The following is an 18,196-nucleotide window of genomic DNA, read 5'->3' on the forward strand; positions in this document are numbered from 1 at the left end:
TGATTAAGATAAATAGAGGGTGGTGCTGTGGGTTAAACCACAGAGCTTGCTGATCAGAAGATCAGTGGTTTGAATCACCTCGACGGGGTGAGCTCCCGTTGCTCGGTCCCTTCTCCTGCCAACCTAGCAGTTCGAAAGCATGAAGTGCAAGTAGATAAATAGGTACCGCTCCAGCAGGAAGGTAAACGGTGTTTCTGTGCGCTGCTCTGGTTCACCAGAAGCAGCTTAGTGATGCTGGCCACGTGACCTGGAAGCTGTACGCCGGCTTCCTTGGCCAGTAAAGTGAGATGAGCGCCGCAACCCCAGAGTCATTCGCGACTGGACCTAATGGTCAGGGGTCCCTTTACCTTTACCTAAGAACACATTGCAGCTTTTTTGTCTTGTATGCCCAGGTTTTTGTCTTGCATACTTTCCCAGACAACCTAGAGACAGCATTGACTCGAAGGCACTCAGTGCATACTTGCACAGACAGCAAGGCTGTGTTCCTCTGCAGCAGACAAGATGAAATAGAATGGTAACTATTGTCTGGTAGGAAAGGCCAAACAAACTCAGATGCTCCAGTGCTTAGCTAAGACTGTTTACTGCTACAAAGTGTATTGGAAATCCAGGGCAAAATTTAGAATGATGCTATTCATCTTCTTATTCTAGCTTATCTCTTGGCCAAGTTCACCACCTGAGATGATGATAACAACTGCCTGGAAGCGATGTGTAGATTACTGACTCACAGCGCTGCAAAGCTACTGTGAAGTGCTTAAAGTAGGCAGAGAAGGCAAAAAAGCAGTTTGATGTGAAAGTCCTACAGCTGCTGTTATATATATAAAAAGGAGTAAGACACAGCTATTGGACTGAACAGAAAGGGGCCAGGGAAGTTGCTTGTAAATGTAGCAGAAGATGAATGTGAAGAATTGCAGTTACATGGACTTCAGGGTTGGGGGTGAGGATGGACAAGGCGTGGGTCAGGACTGGGGAACATGAGAGCCTCCAGGTGTTGGATTCCAAGGCCCATCAGTGCTGGCCAGGATGGTCATTGGTTAGGGATAATGGGACTCCAACAACATCTGGCAGGCCTTAGACATGCCAACAGAGCTCATCAGATCCCAGCCACAGATCAGATGGGCTTCACTTTAGCCTCCTATGTCTGCCTCCCAAGCAAAAAACAAGAGAGATTTATATATATTTTATTTTCAAAACAAAATGCAATTTATTGGAATATACGACAAATAGTATTGTGGCTCTACAAAGGCGCTCTCTCTCTCTCTCTCTCTCTCTCTCTCTGTGTGTGTGTGTGTGTGTGTGTGTGTTAGAGAGTACTTCATCAGATGCATGGCAAAATAGGTTCTAGTAGATAAAAGCTGTTAACACAATAAATAAAATTAAATGTTTTTAAGGCATCACAAAAATCTTTTCTCTTTTTTTGCTATAAAGCACTCCCCTGGATTGGTTTTGTTTAGAAAATGTTGACAAACTTTGGGAAAAGAAAAAAACCCCACACAATAATGATTGTGTAATAGAATTCTAGAATTGACCCAGGAGCTATCCATCTCCATTTCTGTCTCTAAACATGGCATGATCCTATGCTGTCATTTGGAGCTTCATCCCTAAATAGTAGGAATTTCAGGGTCAAACGTCAGCCACAATGGCACCATGCATTCAAAGGACTGTGGTATCACTTTAAACAACCCTGGCTTTCTCCAAAGCATTCTGGGAGCTTGAGGTTATTATGGCTGCTGAGAGTTGTTAGGAGACCCCTATTCCCCTCCTGGAGATATGGTTCCCAGAATTCCCTGTGAAAAGGGCTTGGTAGAGAAACAGGCAGTAGTACAGAGAAGTCCAAAACCCCCTAACATCTCTCTCTGACAACTGGTATCAAACTTCTGTTAATCATCTCCCCTTGCACACCCTCTTCCAGGTAAATGTTAGTTTCAGTGCCCTACCCTGCAAGACAGTGTGATCCCAACTGCCCAGTTTGTGATTTTATTATTTTCAATGACAGTGTATTTTGTTATTAATTCTGGTTTCTTTTGGGTAACCTGTCCTCAGCTTAAAAAGTAGAGATAATAATAATATCAAAGCCTAACTGAATTGTTGCAGACTGTTCATTTGTATTCTGTTCCCATTTAATGCTAACTTTTTGTTGTTGTTGTTGTTGCTTTTACTTTCTCTTAACACCCCATAAACAAATCAGAAGAAATGCTCCATAAAGGGCAGGCAGAGTCTAACCACTGCATAAGTTTTGTGCAAGCAAAACACTCTCAAGCAGCCGGTTGTGTATGTTGATGGGGAGTTGTATAATTCGCAACTAATAACATGATGGATTAGCTCATGACATTTGGGCAACCATATTCCACATTATTATTACAATTAGGACTGCATGGATGAAGTATCATGTTATCTCAAGCACAAAATGCTTGCCCCAAACAGAAAGTCAACTTGAGAGGATGCATGGATCTGATTTTGCAGGAAGGCCCAGGAAAATTCCTTCCTTCCTTCTTTCTCCCATTGTTGATCCTTATGGAGGCGATAACACTGTATTATATCTGTAAGGAGGCTCACATAGGCCTTATCCTAGAAAAGTTGCTTGGAGGGGGTTGTGAGACCTAATGGGCTAGCTAGCCTCCAGACTCCCACAATAGCTGTGTATTTGATGTATATCAGATGCACACACAGAGAGCACCACGGGACTCTGGCCCAATCAGGAAGAGCTCTAGACACATACATTGGTATGTGCCTAGAACACCTTTCAACATATGTCAGAAGCAGGTGTTGGGGGAGCATGGTTGCCACCATAACAGTGGCTAGCCCTCATGGTCCTGCAGTTCCCTCTTTGTGTGGGGAGGATCTTATGAGGTGCCCCACACATATGCATTTAAGACCGAGACTTTTTAATGCACCCATTTGTTTGTCCCTGACAATTCTTAGACATGTCTGCATTTGGTAGCTCTCTCTTTCCAGGAATGTTCCCAATAGCACACTTCAGGCCTGCCTGAATCTTTCTGTTGGTTAGGATAATCAACATGGGACTTATAGCTGAGTAGCAGGAGTCAAAAAACATGCGGGCATCTGCAAACCTCAGTGAGACTGGGGATACACAAAGGTTGACCATCCAGAAGACACTGTCCAGTCCAAAGCTGAGAAGGTACATGGCCAGCAGGCCCATGACTGATTTTGCTGCTCGGATCTCTGAATGCTTCAGCTGTAGCATGGGCAAGCGGCTCATCAGTTTCCCATGCTGCCAAAAAACAAAGAGGAGGTATCCACTTGAGAGGCTCATCAACCCCAGGAAGAAAATGTCTCGAGTGACAAATACCACTCCATTTCCAAAGTACAAGAGTTGGTTAGGAAACACCACACAGCAGAAGTCATACACTACCGTGATCTCTTCCTCGGTGCAGTTGGTACCGGTGCGAGGCAGGGAGTAAAGCAAACGGGTACAGCAGACCAGGAGGTTGAAGCACCAAAGGGAAAGCATGATGGAAGGGAGTTTTGCAAGGATGCTGTGCCTTAGCCGCAAGCATCTGAGAGGACATGGAGCAATGAGGAGGCACTGGAAGCAGCCTAGCATGGAAGTTAAGAAGATGCTCATGGCTCTGCTCACACAATAGATGTAGAGGGTGATGCCACAGGTCAAATTATCATGCATGGTGTGGATGCCAAATGCTTGCAAGGTGAGTGGGACACCCCTGGTCAGGATCACCAGGAGGTTGGCCAGTGCAAGTTTGCCCAGGATGATTTCACTGGGTGTGAAGTTTTGCCGGCAGGTGGCTTTGAGGAAGGCATAGAGGATGGCTAGATTTCCTGGGATCCCTATCATGTCGAGAGAAATGAAACCAAGCATGTTCACTACGAACCAGACTTGCATCGCGGCGTAACCCTGCTGGGAGGAAGGTTGCTCGCTCTGTGTATTCTACAAGACAAAAGTGTTGAAAAGTAGCAGAGAATTGGTTCCCCCCCACCAGCAGTCAACAAAGCCATATGTAAATTAAATTAAGTTCCTTTTTTGTTGATTGGAACACACACACACACAGCCCACTCATGTATTTATTTAGGAGTGCATCCATGTAAGCCCTTCTGTTTGCAAAATTATTGCATGCTGGAAAACTGAAAAGTTGCTTAAGATGCTGAATTCTAAGATAGGGGGAAAAGTTATTCTGCAAGCAGACATTCCTGCTTGAAAAAGTGAGAGGCCTTTCAGAGGCAGCATGGTGTAGTAATCAGAATGTTGGCCTAGAACCAGCAAGAACCTCCACTCAGGCATTGCTAAGTGTTCCTTATGACATCTGTTTGGCAACCACAATGAATGGGGCCTTTAGCACCTAGATTTGTATATTAGGCAGACATCCTCATGTATTTCATTTTGGATTTATCTTCTTCCGATCTTTGCATTTTAATTTTACATTGAATTCTTGTGCACCATTCTGAGAAGATTCCTCCCTTCCCTGCCACTTGATTTAGCAGTATCCAAGTTGTGCCCACCCTGTGGAATGCCCTCCTGTCAGATGTCAAAGAGATAAACAATCTTTTCGTAGACATCTGAAGGCAGCCCTGTTTTGGGAAGCTTTTAATGTTTCATGTTTTGTTGGGTTCCTTTGTATTTTGTTGGAAACATCCCAGAGTGGCTGGGGCCATCCAGTCAGATGTATGGGATACAAGAAACAGATTGATATTAATAATGATTTTTATTATTTTTATTATCAATAATGATTTAATAATAATAATAATAATAATAATAATAGAAGCTCACTGAATGAGTTTGGGCCAGTCATTAACTTTTCTAACTTCCTGAATCATTGTCAGGATAAAACAGGAGAAGCATTTATATCTCCCTAAGCTCCCAAGAGCAAGAGTGTGATTAACAATGCCATAAATAACAAACAAGCATGCAGGCCTTAATTTCAAGTGATATATATCGCAATCATATCTTTGGAGGCATTGTTCCAACTGATAACCTTTCTGTACTGTTAAAAACTGGTGATTTCTTTCAAGCCTGTATCAGCCCCCTTTTCACCCGTTTGAGTTTGCTTTGGCCTTAATATGCTAGATTAAAATGTTTCTGCCTCTGTAGGATGTTATAGACTCAGTGTGATGGAATCACTTTGTAGTCTTTTTCCTTGCATAAATGACATAAGCTTTCCACTCATGTCCCTAGATGTGTTCTTCTCAGTTACACTGCCAAATTCTGACAAGGGTATCTGCACAGGAGACGGCTTTCATTTCATGCTGGCTGATAACCATTTCTGTTTGACATCTACTTGGCAGCCTTTCAAAGACAGTTTGGTGATACGGTTGCAGCCAATGCTAAAAATGTGTGAAAGTAGGTGGGTAATTAGATCTTATAAGAACTGAAAACTTTAATGATTATGTCTGGAATACAGTTTGGATCAAAGTGGATGGAGATGTCTATAGAAATGAAAAAAGAAAAGGGGGTGGAGGGGAAAGGAGCTGGAACAAATAGAAGGGGGGTGGGGAATCTTGCCATAACTTCAGGGAAAACAAAGCCATGCTTTTGTTTCATATTTTCAAAGGGACGTGAAAATTGTATACAAGTTCCTAGACTGCCCTAAATCAAGGGTGTTCACAAAACAAATGTTGTTGTCACAGGTTTGCTTATGCTTCTATGGCTATCAGCATCCATTGCGAAAGGCAACAGGGCACCTAAAAGGGAGCAATTGTATGCACTGGTTAATTTCCAAATTTAGGAGGGTATCCAACTAAATAGTTGCACAAGCAGAAGAACTTCAACTTGTGCAATGGGACTTCCCCCCCCTTCACTTGCCTGTGCATGTCCTACACCCTCCCTAAATCTGCTTTGGATGAGAGGAAACCCCAGAACATTTAAGGGGCATGCAAGGGAATGAGAGGGGGGAAATATCATGGCTCAAGTAAAAATTGTTCTGCTCATGCAAGGATTTGCTTTGTGCTACTTTGGAAACAACGTAGAGAGGTTACTGAGGACTTTCTGTTGGATCCACCTTGCATTACCAAGTCATATATTGATTGGGAAAATGCTCTAACTTCTATAGAACTATAGAAACAGGAAACATAGAATGCGTACATTTTTTAAATAAACAAGATTTTTGTAGTGCAAGAGAATCCCATGCCAGTTCTATGGGCTGGACCCAGACTAGCAGCACAATCCTAAAATGTTGACTCAGAAAGTCCTGTTCCTAGGCAATATATTGTGTGTATACATCCACTCACATACTAGTGAATATAGCAATAGCTGGAAGATGTAAATTGGTATTGCTAAATGGAAAGACAAACTATATTACTAAGACTAATATCTGACTACATCCGTGTCCAGAACAGACTTAAAATAGTATTTATGGAGTTTAAGATACTGAAGCTGCAGATAATCTCATTATGGAACTAGCTAACTAATGGGAAGATGTATGACCCATAAACCAGTAAGTGAAAACTGCTTGGATTTTTGCTCACTAAAGTAAGCAGCAGCAAAATAGCTTAAATCCGGCTTGGAAATCTGTTTTAACAGAAATGGATTGCTTTTACAATGCAATCCTTTATGTGTCTGATACTCTGAGGTGCACGTGTATAGGACTGTAGCCACAAAGCATCTTTCAGCCTTGAAGTTCAAAGATCATTTACATCAATCCCCACCAATTTGCTAGTCTCTAACATGAAATTCAATAATGGATCAGCACCGAAAAATACCTGTAGTAACAGCTGGGGATAAGTTGTCTTCCTGTTGTTATTTCTAAGCTCCCACGCTGGAAACTGAAGCAGGTAAATTTGCCATTGTGATGCAGCTGGGAGGGAAAACGCTATTGCTTGGAAGGGTGGAAGGAAAAATTACGCGTCTCATAGTACACAAGTACACTGGAAAGAAGCAACCCACAATGGGATCTGCAAAAACAAGCCAACAAACATCTTTTCCCCTCTGAAATAATGGAAGACAATGGTGTAAACCAGAGATAGCCAAGCTTTTGACATTCAGCTTCTTATGCAAGATGTCTCGAGAGGAAACCAAGTCTGAGTTTTTCCAGTGCAAATCCTCACTTTCCCATGCTACTGTTGTCAGCCTCTCAGAAGCCGCAGCAGTAGCACAGCAGATACCAGCCCACACTAATTAATGAGGAGCTGGGCAGGCACAGCATGTGCACAGCCACTTCACCAGGCTCCTTAGAGGGTTGCAAGATTGAAGGCTGGAAGTCCTGCCTGCTCCCTATCTATCCCTCCCACCCCATAGTTCTTCATTGTCTTTCCTGCTGCTTGCTGAAGTGAGAAGCAGGTTTGCTGTTCAAAGGACCAGAGGCCAGCCACTGAACTCTGGGTGCAAAAAGCTAAAAGGAATCGGAAGAAGTGGGCAGCTGTTAACCACTGGACCTGGTAGGTCCAGGGCAAGGAAGTCACTGGTTGGCTCCATTTTCTTCCACATCCGCTCCCCTTGAAAAGATACGGTGGATACTTAAGCATTAGTCATATGCACAGTAGTGCAATCGCTTGGCATCTAACAGAACTTTTCACTTTACCACAGGGAAGAAAAGCAGGCATCCCCCTACTTATGTGAGGGTTACATTCCAGGCCCCTCATGCCTAAGTGAAATGGTGTAATGTGGGGAGCACCCTCTAAAAAGCCTCTAAATGTCCATTCTGCTCCCCTCTCCAGCTCTCTCTCTGCACAACTGTCTCTGCAACTAGAGCTCTGGGGCCAGCAGAAGGTTGGCGGATGAGCAGAAAAGCGGCAGCTGCTGCTGCACTGCCCCACATGCCAGCTGCTTAGGCAGGGAGGCAAAGCAGCTTAAACAAAGCTCTGCTGCACCTCAGGTTTCTTTGGGGCTTCTTTCACCCTCACTGACATCCTCTTCGGGCTTTGGGGAGGGTCTCCTCACTAGCCACAAGGATTCTCCAAGCTCTATCCCGACATTTCCTGGCATGATTCTATTTATTTATTTATTTATTTATTTATTTATTTATTTATTTCCTGGTGCTACATGTATATGTGGTCACATGTGAGTAGAATGCAAAGGATGCCTGTATGCTACCTTGAACTCCTGAAATAAAGGTGAGATAAGATTGCAATGAACAATTAAAAGGAGTCATGCTTAGTTCAGCTTCTGCCAGGAAACAGAGGTTGCAATCTTCCAACTCTAGTTACTATATTGCTACCTACTTTTCCACAACCCACCTTTCATCCCAACACCAGTGTCCTTTGAAATGACCTGCCTGCAGCATTTGAGGGGGAAATGCAACTAAAAAAAAATAAAAATAGGGAGAAGACTTTTACAGCGGTTACATTCTAAATGGATATGCAAGGTGCAATTTCCCAGTTATTGTCTTGTTCTTTGTTCTACAGCAGAAAAAGTACAGCAGAACCTCCTGCCCTTGGATATAAGGCCCGTGGAACCTTAATTACTTGGTTCTGGTAAGCAGAAAAACTGAGATGAATGTTCTACTGACATGAAGCCCCATGGTAATAAAGTCCTCGTCTTCTCTGTATGACCACATAGCAAATAGTACTGTTTAATTTGCAAGTAGCTGGTTTTGTGAGTTGCTGGTTTTGTTTTGTTTTTAAATCTGCAGCTCCTTTACCTAATTTCGCTATACAGTGGTTTCTTTTGCTAGAACAATGAACGACTAAAAGTAACTTTAGGCAGTTAACTTTACCAAGAGATTTTCATGTTCATTTTAACCTTAGCCAATTAGTTTCCATGGGCTGACAATCATTAATTAAAAACTGCCAAGGGATCATGTAATTGGCTCCTAATAAACACATGCTGCTAATTCAGCTACTTGATGCATTTATTTACAGCTTAATTGGGTATCAAAGTCTCCAATCCTCTGTCCCCTTACATGGAAGTAAATCAATTGACCTCAAAGGTACTTACTTTTGATCAGGCATGTAAAGGTTTTTAAAATTAGGAATGGGTGAATCTATCAATTCCAGTTTTCTCAGTTTCTTGTTTTTCCAATCTAAACAAGAAATTCCCCCACTTTTACATACTAAGTTTGCAACTTTATTCATGTTTGGTGGGAATGTCCCCATGTTAAAAACATTTGGAATAGAGCATTCTCCATTGTATCTACAATTACAAGCCAACCTCTTTCTCCAAATCTTGCCTTAGCCCTCCTATCTTTGGACATAGATTTGGGCTCACCCCTGCAGAACAGTAGGTTTCTTACTGACCACAGCATGATCAGCGATATCTCAGCAATGAAAGAACCAGACTGAAATACCCCTGAGCATATGAGAAATTAATATCTGAGATACAGCAATGTCTGTGCATCTCACCAGATGCAGAAGAGCAATTGAAGGCATAATGAAAAGAAGTACCTGTCAAGAAACGGGGACCCCTTGCTTTAACTATGTTAATGATCAAATTCAAGACCTTTTTATACCAACCGCTCATCTTCTCAGTCTATGTCTGCTTTCTTTATATCCTCAGGTCAATGTCAGGCTTTCAGGATTACATTATTGTTTACAAGAGTGCCTAAGAGTCACCAACCAGGGCCAGGTCCTAAATAGTGTCTGATGAGGTAGAACCCATCCTTGCATTTAAGCACTAGCCTGGTAACTATAAGTGACATGCAGGTGAGGGAGTGAGCAGTTGTAGGAAATATGGAAGGCTCCATCCTCTATGCACCAAACATAGAAATTGGAGAACTGCTAGAGGAACATTATTTGCTGTTGTCCCCCCCCCCCGCTCCCCAGCGTCCAGTGGTGATGATGATGATGTAAGCTAGTAACTTTTGTGAGGCTTAGTTACAATACTGATGGAATGAATTAATCACCATCACCCTGGGAGCCGAACAGTGGAGGGATCTAGATAAACAAGTACAAATTACATCAGAGTTACTACAGTTGGGGGTCATAAAGCTTTGCCAATCCACTACAAATCTACTGAATCCACTACAAATCTACTGCCAATCCACTACAAATCTACTGATTTACTTTTTGCACAATCCCTGCATTGGAAACGGAGCATGATCTGTGTCAAAATTCAAAGCTGATTTGGTTTTATCTGGCTTGATGAGATATCTGGAGACATGATGAGTATGATAGTTCTGCTCTTCCTCCACATTGCTGCAGTAATGCTTCTGAATGCCAGTTGCTGGAAACCACATGAGGAGAAAGTGCTCTTGTGCTCAGGCCCTCCTTGTGAGTTTCCTACTGGCATCTGGTTGGCCACTGTGAGAACAGGATGCTGGAATAGATGGGCCCTTGGCCTGATCCAGCAGCCTCACCATATGTTTTTATCTTGGATCACTCAGATAAAATATGGAATACAAACATTTCCCACCATGCGTTTCATTTTATTCATAAGCCCAGACAATATTGCATCCCATTCTATCAGCTGTTGCTTTATCCTCTTGCTCAAGTCACGTATTTCCCAAGTCGATTATTTCAAATGCTCAAAGTAAGCTCTAATAGGAGGTGGCAGCCAATTAGGAGCCTAAAAGAGATTTTCATCAGCTACTGGAAAATTAAATACCATAATTATTTAGCTTTAGCTGCCTACATACTCAAGGGGTTAATTATGCGCCTGTAAAGAAACAACATTTGTTTTGCCCGGCTTGGGGAGTTAAAAGGGTCACACAATGGGAATATGGCCTGCAGTTGTGTTTGTTAGATTTTTAAAAAGTGAGGCCATGGAGCTTTAAGGCAAGACCAGAGTCTTGGCACTTCAAAATTTGCCTCTACGCCACTGCTGCTACACATTCATCAGAAGGGTTAACTCTTAACACAACGTATGTACATACAATCCTGTGCCTATAGGCTCTATATGTAGAACTGTTTACGCACACATTTCCTGAAGGTATGAAAAAGTAAGAAGTAAGTTCCACAGAAATTAATGGCATGTGCAAAATGCAGTGGAGATATGCACATTCCCCACGGTCTGTTGGAGATTGTGTATATTGACCAGAGAATGTTCACAATCCCCTCTTCATTGACAGAGTATGTGCACTAAGCCAGTTGTTGAGCATATAGCAATGACTCAACTTACAGTACCCTAACACACACCCATATTTTATATATAATAGTATTATAGAAAATCACGCAGAATATTTTGTGTGTGTGTATATATATTATATACCAAGTGCAACAGTATGATATATATTTTTTCCTTTTGCCTGTCATTGCTATTAGTTCCCAGTGACCCAGCACCTATTCTTGCAACTTCTGTTGCAATAATTTTAGGGATAAGACACATGATGCAGAAATAAATTCTGAGGTAAAGAAAGGCATGTTTTCAATTTTATTTGGGGACCAGGTTGATGAGTTAGCCTCTGAGCCCCTACCTCATACAGTTGCTGTAAGGATGGGGGTGGGGGTAGGGAAGGACTGCACGCTCCTAAGAAAAACAAACATCATGGTTTTTCAGTGGATATAGATAATCCTGCTCATAAGACATTGTGTTCGTGTTAAGAATCAACAACTCCAGAGGATGATAAAGCAAACCTGAGTGTGTGTAAGTCTGGTCTCATTCATATGAGTTCATTAATTCATGCTAAGAGTGACATATAATGCAATAAGATCCTTTTGCCGTTATATGGCGACAGCAGAGGAGCTTAACTGCTGCAGCTACTGGAGCCTATCCCTCTTTTTTATGCCTTTCACATCACAGGATATTCAAGGAAAAAACAGTGGAGTTGTTTTGCTGAACTGTTGCCACACAACTCACTGCTGGGGTTGATGAGAAAATGAACAAAGGATTACATTGGAGACCTTGCACGGTCTTGTGCAATTGTTCCAGATATACTTTGGCAGCAGATTGGCTCAAGGGAAGATATTTTGCAAAACAATTTGAACAAAGTCATTATGATGGACGGAACAACACATACCGTAGCGGCTTTTGTCAGCATGTAAGGCTCGCAGGTATGAGAGGGGCTCAACAAGCCACAGAAGATACAACCCTTTGCTGCAGACTTCGCCTTTGCCAGGTTTGAACAGATACTAGACCTGAAACAAATGTAGAAAAACAAGATGGGATCTGAAATGGCAAATGTGATGTGAATTTTGTCACCTAACCCTAAAACCCAACTAACAGAAGAGAGTCATTTATCTGTTTGTTAGCTTCTAGTGGCTGTAAATAGTACTCTGGGCCCAGAGACATCTGAGGTGATGGGCCAGCTTTAAATCAATAAAACTATCAAATTAAATCCTAGCTTGTGGGGGCGGGACTTTGGATAGGGAGCCTTCCTTACTCGGGTGAGCAGGTCTCTGCACTGAGCACCTGGGGGCAGATTATGATGTTTTCTTGGCAAATCTCTAAGATGTGTGAAGAGCAAAGACTAGTTGTAGTTTGGGGATCTATTTTTCTTTTTTCCTTTTTAACCAGGCAGAGGGCTTTCTCGGCAGTGGTGCCCTCCCTGTAGAACACCCTCCCATCAGATATCAGGAAGCTAAAGAATTACACTTTTTAGAAAACATCTGAAGGCAAAGTTTTTAATCAGAGAAGTTTTTAATGTCTGACTCCCCCCCCCCATATTTTTCTGCAAGCCACCCAGAGTGGCTGGGGAAACCTAGCCAGATGGGTAGGGTATAAACAATATTATTATTATTATTATTATTATTATTATTATTATTATTATTAATAATATCTCCTTACTGGCAAAGTGGGGGCACTTGTTTTGCATTAGTGATTGTGAACCACCAGGGCAAATCACAGTTGTACTGGAACCCACTTTTTGGAGTGCATACCCTCCCAAGGTCAGATTAAAAAAAAATCAATTAACATCATGAAAATTCAAAATGAGAAAATATGATCTCTCAGATAAGCAGGTCCTCTGCTGTTTGGGGCTTCGTATTTCAACAGTTAAACCAAAAACTTGTCCCAGTAGTTAATTGGGAGCCAGTACACACCCCTTAAGGATGGTGCTGGGAATAGGGCTGCTCCTAAGAGCAGCTTAGTTGTGGCACAATATATGTATAAATAAACAATTTAAAGACGTTTAACATAGGAATATGCTTACACTGAGTTAGACCCATTGGTGCATCTAGCTCAGTATTACTGACTGGCAGACGCTGCCTAGCATTTTCAGATGGGGGTCTTTCTTGGTCCTACCTGGAAACGCCCAGGACTGAACCTGGGACCTTCTGTATGGAACCCTGATGCTCTGCTAATGAAATACAGCCCTTCTCCTGACCGATAGTGTGAACACAACCTGCATATTCTCACTTTGTCTTTTCCCGAAAATCTCACAGAAAAGAGGTACTGGCAGTAATGGTGATCATTGGAAAACAGATTGCCCTGCGTTCCTGAGTAGAAAGGGTCAAGCCTTCTTCAGAAGTCGGAGTGGTGGAAGCAAAGCAAATGTGCTCCCCTGTAAAAATTACCTGTGAACCATGAGGATCTCTCTGAAGGGAATACTATAACATAAGTCAGGCACACACTTGAAAATATCTCCCAAATCAGTGCTTGATTAATTGGGCATTTTATTAGCTGAACAAAGTTTTAGGCACTATTAAAACAAAAAGGGAATAGAAAAATAATTACAGGACCAAACACCAACAGAGAATACTAATGAAGGATTTAAAATGCAATTTAGGATTTAATCAATTCCTTTACAACCTGACAGATAATTAATTAAGCCTTAAAACAGATGTCCCAAAAGCATGAACCGAATCTCGGGCCCTATTTATCTGTCACATCCACTCAGTGGCGTGATAGTTTCTTGGCATTACCAGGTTCCAGTGACCTTCGAGCAGCTGAGATTTCTTAGTCAGTTGCTCCCTCCCTTGGCCTCAAAGGAAATTGCAGTCCCCGTTGGAACCTAATGTTGTTTCTCACTTGCAAGCAGCACAATTCCAGAAGGTGCATCAGATGAGACGTTGCTGTTATTTACAGAGAAGAATGTGGTGCAGCTACACTGTTCACAAAAGTGTGCAAGAACTGATGCCACAGTGATGATAGTGTAGGCTTGGCAGCACACTAAAGATTCACAAGTACAGCCTGTGATTTTATGTGACTGCCAGCATCAGAAATAAAAATTCAGTTTCAGGGCAGTGTATAACAGTTGGGAGGTTAAAAAAAAGGGGGACCTCACTATTGGATTTTTGTGAGTGGTGCTGGTGGAGAGCATTTACTCCAATTTTCCCCGGTGGGCAACTGCCAAAAAAATAACACCGCCTCTACAATAATGATGCATAATGATGAGAGGAAATCTGTTTAAAAGACTGTTTTAAAACAATGCTGTTACAGCCAATGACACTGGTGCTAAACTTTGATTTAAAGGTAGTAACAATAGCATTGCTCCTGCAATTTCCTGGTTTACTAAATCATCATTTCACAAATGAAGACAGAGCCGTGCTGGTAAGTCTCGAATACCAATGCCAACTTCAGGGCCTATGCTTCCTCACGCTCCTCAAGTATCCATTCCTATAGACTCTGCTTTAACTGGTGCATTTACAAATGGAAGCGGCCTTGTTTTGAGTCATTTGACTGATCCACCTAGGTCAGTATGGTTGACATTGACTGGCGATGACTCTCCAGGGTTTCAGACAGGAATCTTTCCCCAACTCAATACCTTGCGGGTGCTGGTGTGATGGCCTGGGAATCCGATTCAGAGGCTGAACCGGAGGAATCCCAGCCTGCACAGGAGTCCCCGCCTCCAGGGCCGGCTGAACTGGGGCAGGGCCTTGTTTCTGAAGTGCCTGCACCTGTGCTGGATCCTCAGGAGCAGGCACCAGGTGAATCCACTCTGGCTCCGGAGGTGGTTGAGGACACAGTGCCTGCAGGTGTGCCTCTCCCAGCCCTGTCAGGGGAAAGTGAGTCTCCCCCTGGGTCCAGTAACCCTCCAGCCTCTCCTGAGCTGCAGAGGCTCGGGGCAGAGAGGAGGAGGGAACTGGTTTCTCCCAGGAGGGGTGCTCACCTTAAGGCCAGGAGAGGCGGGTCTCCTGGGGGCCGGGACCACCACTGGCCTCAGAGAAGATAAAGGCCAGTCAGCCCGGTCCCAGGTTGTGGGAGCAACGTCGTTGAAGAGCTGTTTCGGCCAGCATCCAGTCCTGTTCCCCAGAGTTCCTGTCCTTGCCCGGCTCCTCGCTGTGGACCCCGCTACACCCGTGGAGGACTGTCTGCGACCCTTGACTCAGGTCCTGGACCTCGCCCCACAGTAACCTCCCCCCTGGACCAGCTCAGCTGGGTATTAAACATGGGAGCTTTTGCATGTGATGCATGTGCTGTACCACTAATCTATTGCTCTTTTTTGTTTGTTTGTTTTAACTCTATAATGAATTGACCCACCGTGGTTTCAGATCCAAGAGAGTGTGTGCTCTTTGGGCTAAAGAGGATATACTTAGAAAAACATAATTGTACTGCAATATGTTATATCGTATGAGTTCAAAATGAGGCTTCCCAACTTGTGAGATGGCAGTCTGTGCATTGCCACCCTAATGCCTTAGGGTGCATTAGGGGCAAGATGCAACCAATGCTCCACTAGAAGATTTAACTTCTAAAGACCCTGGTTAAAGGGTCATTTTCTAAAGAATGAGCAGAACCCCCCCCCCCCTTTCTGAATGCAGTAAGGCTGGATTACTGTTAAGTTGTGGGTGAACATATCAGACGACACAGCAATTCTTCAGACAGCTCTTGTTTATTCACAGGCCAGAACAGAACTGAGATGAAGGGTTCAGCCAACCTGCTTATATAGAGCTCAACTACAAGGCAACAGTAACAACTTTCTGTAACTATCCAATCACTGAACGTCACTTTCAATTCCTTATTTGCATATGTGGACCTGAGTGAAAACTATCTACAGTATCCCCCTGCTGGCCCAGGGTGAGAACTTCAGTACATAACAATTACCACATTTTGAAGTAAGCTACAGTATGCAGCAGACGTTACCATCTAGAGCAGTGGTGGTCAACCTTTTTATACCAATCAATGCCCACTAATGCATCTTTCTTTATGGTAAAATTTCCTTACCGCCCACCAGTGCTCGATGGAAGGAAGATTCAGCTTGTGCTGTAGAACCTCCTACCGCCCACCTAGAATCCTGAAATGCCCACTAGTGGGCAGTAGAGACTAGGTTGACGACCCCTGATCTAGAGAGTCCTCTGCCCAAAAGACCATTAAGCCTAGAGCCTAAAATTACCTGACTGCACTACTGCCTCCAGTCTGGTGTTTGGGGTATAATCAGTGGAAATTAGGATCTATTCTCTTGCCTCCCACTTATGGCTATTACTGCGGTTGCCAATAACCGTTATAGCTTTTGGGTAGCAAAACCATGCAGCAACTCTTTAAAAATGGAGGATCGCACCACTGACCTTCAGCACTGGCAATTGAAAGAGATGGATCAACCCAATGGGGGCATTGCATTGAACTGCACAGAGTTCAGTACTCAGAGGTTGGCTGAGTATGGGTATCCGTTGTTCATGGCTCTTGTCCAATCAGTACACCCAACCAAACATGGGAGGGGTTTGCAATTTTGGGGGAATTGTTTCCTTCTCTCCACATATTTTCACTGTGTCCTTTAAGAATCATTCCTCTTAATAACTAAAGCATTGCTGCATTGCAGATACTCTTATTGTAACTGTCAATGCTCCTAGCACTCCTCCGCCCCCAATTCTGCGGTATTTGCTATTGACTTGAGTAGGATGTGAACTGAACCCCAAGTGCACAATTCGAACTGATGTAGGGGTTTTATTTTGTAGAAACCAAAAAGAAGAAGAAATGGTTTCTTCCATTACAGTAGAATATAAATATTTAATGTGTTAAATATTAAATGTAATAAAGTAGAGGAATACCTAAAGGTGCCCCATTTCATCATTTACGTTAATGATGTTTTAATTTTAGTGATTTCTCATTGCAAAGAGAGGTTATATTGTATAGAGAATCGTTTTCTTACTACATGTGGCTTGATTCAGGCTGCTTGCTGGCAGTTAGCATGTCTGTTTGGGTTCAATAAATATTTATCTATCTTTAAAAAGATCTTGTCATACTGTATTTTAAAAGGCCTCCAAAAATAGAAAAAGTCTGAAAAAACATTGAGAAGGCACCAGGCAAGCTTCAATGGAGTGAGCATTGCCTAAGGTGGGGCACCATGATAAAAAAAAAGTATTTCTCTGTCTCTCTCCGGTCACTACTTGCGTAACCTTAAGAAGTAGAGGTAACAGGGAAGGGTTTCTGGAAATTTTCAAATGCAACGTCTTTTCTCATTAACTGCTGAGAATGGTAAAAAAAAGCAACAACATACACAACTTTTAGTGTTTGATGTGCTTCCCCTCCCTCTGTATTTTGTTGGAAGCCACCAGAGTGACTGGGGTAACCCAGTCAGATCGGCGGTTTATAAGAAATTTATTATTGTTATTGTTATTGTTATTGCCCATAGGGCTGATTTTGGCGTACCACTCGTTTTAATGGCACCACCAATTTTTGTCTCAAATTCTACTTCAACACTTTAAAAAATAAGATAAAATAAACCTCCAGCACTGTTGTAATGTTATGGTCTTTCTTAAGCAAGCATTCTCCTCTTAAGTATAAGAGATAACTGATATCATTATCAAAGGAGAATGAACATTTTGGGAAAGTTCTCATGGGTGGAGTATTTTTTTGGGGGGGGAGCTTACCTTACTTTTGAGGTGGCTGGGGGCTGTTTTGAGTGCCTCTTCTTTCATTCTGCAAATCATCTCACCTGTCAACTGCACTCTGCAGCCTCCACAGGTGCTCATACTTCAACTGAGGACCAGGAGAAGATTGGTGCCATTGAGTCTTCCTCCCAAGTAAATGTGTTTAGAATTATTGTGACCTTTGTCATACTGAACACGGATACCATTTTTGAACCCACTGCTTTAAATCATGTACCTTGCATTTCTGGAGCTTTAATCTCCAGACATACTGTGAGCTTCAATCAATTTAACTAATCCATTAATCAACCACTAGATATAATAATACATTAACATTTGCACCTCAAAAAACCATATGACCATAAAAGTGCCTTTCTGGATGAGACTAGAGGTTAGTTTAATGCAGCTTTCTGGCTATAATCCCAGCTAATTATTTTCACAGAGTAATCCTATATTCCCATTTTGGTGGGACTAGAGAGACATTGCTGCTACAATTGTGACTGTGAGTATACTTCTCCCTTGGCAGCTCTAATAAAACACTTTTTGTGTGTGCGTGCACACAGTGGCTGTCTGTTCATGCATCTGTGCTGCCATCCTGCAAGGCAAAAGTGCTTCTGAGTGTTTGGCCAGGCATGGAAATGGCTAGAGTAGGGGGCTTGGCCTTTAGCAGCAGAGA

At 42.7% G+C, this 18,196-nt stretch overlaps 1 protein-coding gene across 1 annotated transcript; it reads right to left on the reverse strand.

Moving 5' to 3' along the window:
* Nucleotides 1-2,866: 2,866 nt before the first annotated feature.
* Nucleotides 2,867-3,859, reverse strand: LOC308479507 (olfactory receptor class A-like protein 1; the record flags this gene model as incomplete). The annotated part of the gene is made up of 1 exon (XM_081010218.1): nucleotides 2,867-3,859. One exon carries the CDS (start codon nucleotides 3,857-3,859, stop codon nucleotides 2,867-2,869), a length of 993 nt encoding a protein of 330 aa, XP_080866344.1.
* Between the last annotated feature and the right edge of the window lie 14,337 nt (nucleotides 3,860-18,196).

The sequence above is a fragment of the Podarcis pityusensis genome (assembly GCF_964106645.2).
Source record: "Podarcis pityusensis genome assembly, chromosome: 6".
Taxonomy (NCBI): Eukaryota; Metazoa; Chordata; class Lepidosauria; order Squamata; family Lacertidae; genus Podarcis; species Podarcis pityusensis.